Source organism: Amblyomma americanum, chromosome 2, assembly GCF_052857255.1.
Source record: "Amblyomma americanum isolate KBUSLIRL-KWMA chromosome 2, ASM5285725v1, whole genome shotgun sequence".
NCBI lineage: Eukaryota > Metazoa > Arthropoda > Arachnida > Ixodida > Ixodidae > Amblyomma > Amblyomma americanum.
The window spans coordinates 9,324,682-9,330,197 of NC_135498.1; the positions used below are offsets into that span (position 1 = coordinate 9,324,682).

The 5,516-nt window shown below is 50.1% G+C and overlaps 1 protein-coding gene across 1 annotated transcript; it reads right to left on the reverse strand.

Moving 5' to 3' along the window:
- Nucleotides 1-809: 809 nt before the first annotated feature.
- Nucleotides 810-4,045, reverse strand: LOC144119521 (uncharacterized). The gene is made up of 2 exons (XM_077652109.1): nucleotides 3,427-4,045; nucleotides 810-1,432 (listed from the first exon to the last, which is right to left on the reverse strand). Exons 1-2 carry the CDS (start codon nucleotides 4,043-4,045, stop codon nucleotides 810-812), a joined length of 1,242 nt encoding a protein of 413 aa, XP_077508235.1.
- Between the last annotated feature and the right edge of the window lie 1,471 nt (nucleotides 4,046-5,516).

Consider the following 5,516-nt stretch of genomic DNA (forward strand, 5'->3'; position numbering starts at 1 on the left):
AGTGGTACTCCGCTGTGCGTTTCGGTGGCGGATTCTAGTGAGTTTCGAACCAACCGCGTCCCGCAGCAGAGGCGGACGCCCAAGCCAACTGGCCACCCGCCACCTCCCCCCTCTCCCGTCTCGCATTCCCTCATCTTTACTATAAGTTAAGAGGGGGATTTCTTTTTCCCCACTTTGCCACCCGTAACCTGCCATCCGCACTCCCTCTTTTCTCTTCTCGAAAAGCAGTGAAGGGATCTTCCTTTCTACATTTGGCCACTTTCCAAGCCAGGAAGGTGGTAGATATGCTAACTGACATGCGGCGCTGAGGACGCCGAAGACGGCGCGAAATTGAGGAACGAGCTAATAAGAGCTAGAACTCTTAATTTGCATTCAGGCTGCGTTAGTAGGGACCTTCCGCATTTTGGCCAACTAGTAGTGAAGTCACACGCGTTGAGCTATCGAAAACACTGCAGTAATTAACTACAACGACCGGGAAGTCTCCTGTAGTATACAGTCACCTCTCAAACCATCTGCCTTTCATCCGCTCTGAACACAGGCCCCATGAGTCTTGCCGATTCCTCGCAGTGTTTAACGTTGGCGCGCATATTTCAATACGGGGTATCTGGACTCTTAAAAGCCAGAAAGTATAGACAGAGTTGAATGACTCTGGTAAAACAAATCACTCATCACCTTACACTCAGCAAAGCAAGCTTTGCGCAGCGTTTCGAAAGTTGTCTTTGTCGGATGCCTAGCGATGATGAGAAACTAAGTCGTTAGCCTCTTTTCACGACGACGTCGCGGGCTCTATAAGAGGGTAGCGCGCCTGTCTAGTCTCCCCTGTCGCGCGCCATCCTTGCGGAGATTACCGCTGCGGCGACGAACAAGACGACGAGTACGGCGAGCAGCAGCCGGCGAATGGCGAACAGGCGGCCGACGGTGAGCCTTGGAGGATTGAGGCCCACCGAGGCGATGCACATGTTGGCCAGGAAGAAGGTGGCCTGCTGCAGTTGGTAGCGCTTTCCCAGGATGGCCGTGAACGCCTCGACCTGCGTGAGAACCTCCATGGTGGCGTCGTGGAAGTCGGAGGCTGCCATCGTGAGCCCCACGAATACGCAGTACAGGGGGAAGGCCTCGAGCAGAATGGCGAACACGGCGCGGCCTCCGAAGGGCTGAGGCGGGAAAGCGCCCAGGTAGGCGCCCCGGATGTTGGCCAGCGTGAAGGCGATGCACATGGCGTACCAGAGCAGCACGAGGCCGCTGAACGCCGAGTCCAGCTCGTGCGCCGTGCTGGCCTGGTGGAAGTACAGGTCCCGGATCTGACGCACCGTCTCGGCAGGGTCGTCGTGGTCCGAGTGCTTGAGTGTGAGGATGTAGTTCTTCAGGTGGTCCATGTTTCCAGCCGCCAGTTCCGTCATGAAGGTGTACAAGAAGATTCCAAAGCACGTGGGGCCTGCGAAGAGGAACACTGTAAGGTTGCGATGGACATACGCAAGGCGGAGCAAAGCTTATGAAGAGTATAGCTGCGCGAAAGGGCTACAACAACATAAAAGAACACACAACATAACGCTTAGACGCCCTTCAATGTGTCGTGTGTGCTGCTTCATGTTGTTTTAACTCTTTCGCACAGTTACAGCCTTCATCAGTATGACGCAACTATCCCGGCAAATCTTATTAGAGTAAACCTAATTGTTGATCGACTCCTCCTACCTACCGCATTGAGTTAAAAAAAAAGGGCGGAGTCGGGACGTTTAATCCAATTTAATTAGGGCAATCTGCCGCACAGGACAATAATTCGAAGTTTCTAAGAATGTTCGGAAGGTGTAGATAAAGTTCCCGCGGTAAAAAAAGACGAGTTCAGATTTCTCTTTAGTGCACCTTTAAGATGCAATGACGTGAAAGCACCCTTTTCGACACTTTCTTAAACTGGGCTGAAATTGCACGTCGTATGCGTTCTTGCATGTATTCGCAGGAGTGGCGTGTTTAAGACACGCCAAGGCGTTGCCCATTTTGCCTGATCCATGTTCGGCGCGAGGCCGATGCGACTGGGCGACGTGCGGAGGTTTTTCAGGGGAGCGTGCGGTAGCTTTCCATGACGTCAACAGAGGCGCAGTTTGTATACGTCATCCACCTTCTGGTAGTTCATACCACCTAGGATGACGTCATAGAGTTCCTCCGCCACTGCTGCTGCCTTGCCGCACAGACTGCGTTGACCTCTATCCACCAAGTAACAGGGCGCTCGTCGCGGCTATGAGATCTGTGGTTTCCGCTTTACGGCATATTAAGCAGTCAACCGACCATGATCTTTAAAACAGCGGATTAAAAAAAAAAGGACTTACCACTCCCGCCATACGGTATAACGTTTCTACCTGCCGATAATGAAGGGGGTGTGCCATACGGCTTATTCATGTTGCTGTGCCTCCTCTGTCTGTGGAAAACGAGAATGACTATAAAACTCGATTATGTGGATGCTCGCTCAGTGAGGGAGTATTTCATCGAAAGTGTGGCTTATCAAAAGAAACTGTACAATGCTCAGAGCGAGTAACCTTAATTGATGCCAGTGTTGAGTGATCTGGCAAACTTCAAACGTTTTGAGTCACAGCGTAGCCTCAACTGCGGCTGTCACTTTGAATATTAATCAATTCTTAGTAATATTTTGCTCTGCTACTGCTGTAAGCTATTTTTTTAACGCCAACAGCAAATAAAGATAAAAAGCTCGTCGTGGCTATGAGCTTGCGTACTCGCTTCCCGCTAGAGACTCCCGGGTTCGAATCCGAAACATGGAACTTTTCTTTCTGGGATATATTTCTGCTTGTGCAACGCAGAACGACCACACAAAGGTCTTTGAAATCTCTATTGTCCTCATATGAGAAGAACCGGACTATTGGGTTCTGCACCTTGGGCTGGAGGGTTGAAAGAGAAACTAGTCAGCGGGTTAGCGGAGATTGAATGCGGGGTTATACTGACATCGCTTTGTGGGGCGTCCAGGCGGAACGGTATGGACGCTGTCTTGCGCATTTACGCGTTATAGAGCAGCTTCCGGCTCTTAGGCTATATCGCAGGAACTGCAGTCGTTGAAATCGTTTTTGTTCTGAGCATGAATCTTGTCTTAGAACAGGTCACTTAGTTCTACTATTTTGCCACACTACTACAGAGTCGCGTGCCGGCTAATAAGTAACGAAAGTTTTAAGCTTGCAAGCTGAATGATGCGTTTATCACGAATGCGTACTACTGCCACAATACTGAGGGACCATTATTGCGTTCGCTTGTGTGCTGGCCAGCGATATGGGCGAATCTGCAGCGTTTGTCAAGTAGGTAGTTTGGTATCAAGTTAATTTTTTTTCCGCGCCATATGAATGACAAGCTAAAGAAAATCGCAAAGTAAGGATCATTTCATTCAATAATACCTAGGCTCGTAATAACGCCAAGGTGATCGTGTATATTTACCAAGCATGAAGAACCAGCGAATGAAGGCGTCCAGGCGCAGGAACCCAGCCCTGACAGGGTCCTGATCCGGAGTGAACGTCCCATTGACGAAAGACGAACCGGAGAAGAAAGCGTATATCTTCTCATCCTCCTCGATGCCGTTGGCAGCAAAGTCGAAGGCGTTGGCGAGGATGAATGCCCAGATCACCACGATGACCAGCGTGGACTTGATCCGGGCCACAGTCTTGGCGCGCGTCCTCCACGGTATGAAGTTGGTGCGGTAGAAGGCCGCAATCTGCCTGACGCTGGACCCCCTGGCGATGACAGTGACCGCCGTGAGCGCTGCGGTGACCGCAGCCACCAGCCATTTGGTGTAGACCCATCCCGAGAGGCCGTGCAGGTAGCTGACCAGGTGTTCCAGGAGGAACAGGTTGGTCATGAGCACGGTCAGCACCGAGAGGGAAATGTGCAGCACCCTCGTAGGGAGCGAGACAGTGAAGGTGCTGGTGTCATCGATGTGCACTCCGAACACGGTGAGGCAGAATGTCGCCACGCGGAATGGGTCGGAGCTGGTGTTGCGCAGCCTCGCCGGCGGGTTCATGCCGTTGGCGGCGGTGCGCTTGAAGAGGTCGGTAGTCATGATACGCGCTGATCAGCGTCGGCTGGCAGCGCTGTGAATGTCTGGTGGGTTCTATCAAATTCTTTTGGCGCTCTTGCTTGTGGGCTCTTAAGCGCCTTCCGCTTCTTCAGCCGATCCCGATTTGTGAGCCCCGCACGCCTGACGCCTCGTTGATGACGATATGCAACTGATGTTTCTGCGCAGGTATAAAGCGTCGAGATTTTGTTCTGTTTCGTTTCTTTTTTAAAGCGCAAGTTTTCTCTTTAGGCTAAATTAACTAAAAGAAGAAGGCGCAGGATCCTTTCACCAATGAATGCCCAGCAAGGCCTGGTTTCTTTTAGCTATGCTTAATCACCATGGGAAAGGTTATCATCATTTCATTAATCGCAGCATTTTTTGTGTTTACTTGGTAGTTTATAAGCTCTATTTCCTTCACCTTTCTGCTACATTGATTTTCAACTAACGCTGCAAGCTTAGGCCCCGTTCACTGAAAAGCACAATAGCCTGTTGCGCTTCAGAAATTTGTCTCGCTCTTATGCGAACTGCTCGACAGCGCTAGCAGTGGTTCTTTCCCTAATCACTCATTCAAACCATCGGTGCAGACGTAACGCGCCTATTCGGCTGTTTCTACAGCTTACTTACAGCAGTGCAGCTCGTCTTCCAACCCACAGGTCCGTAGCACCAAGTGTCGTTTAAGCTTCGCCTAAGGCCGCAATAAGACGACGATCCTTGGCTCAGTGCTGTCTTAAATATACTCATGTGCGCCACTGTGTTTCAAGAAACTAGGGTGAAACACTCAGATACGAGTGATATAGAAAGAAATATTCGCAGTCTATTCCAAACTATTTTTACTTCTACTTCAAACTTGAAAACATTTTAAACAGATTACGCATCATAAGGAAAACTATTTTTAAAATACAAACAAGCAAATGGCACGGTTCTCACTCAATCACGAAGAGTAGTTGCTGACCGCATGCTAAATAGGTGTTCCCACTCATGCTACTTCAGCACACACTCTCGGGATAGCACATATATTTTTGTGACTGGTTGTGCCACGACTGGTTGTGCCACGCCTAACAGCTTTGCAGGCAGAGTGATCGTTATGACAAGGCCACCTCGCACCAAATCGGTACTTAGGCTAGTTGCTATGTTCACAGGCGCAGAACACTCAGAGATGGTTGTGCGCGTGCGCAGTAACGCCTTGCTTCTCAGGTCCGGATTTCGCATTTCTCCATCGTAATGTTACTTATCGTTATCAATAGCTACCGATTCAGAAGGTGACTAGCGTTGTAGAGTGCCACGAGTACTCGACAAACTGCGAATATTTCTCTTAACGTTTACGATACAAAACTGAGAAGACCCCAAGTTTCCGTGCCTGCTTCATGCTTGCGCCCGCTTTACATCTAGAAGCCTCTGGTCTCACCTCTTTTGCGGTCTCGACTCCGGATCACGAGCTATCCCAAAACGATCTCGTAACGTGTCATCGCACGAA

Bases quoted from the DNA above. Each gene is read 5' to 3' on its own strand.
- LOC144119521 (XM_077652109.1), bottom strand. From the start codon at position 4,045: ATGACTACCGACCTCTTCAAGCGCACCGCCGCCAACGGCATGAACCCG. The intron at 1,433-3,426 runs GTAAATATACAC...TCCTCTTCGCAG, and splicing joins TCGCTGGTTCTTCATGCTTG to GCCCCACGTGCTTTGGAATC.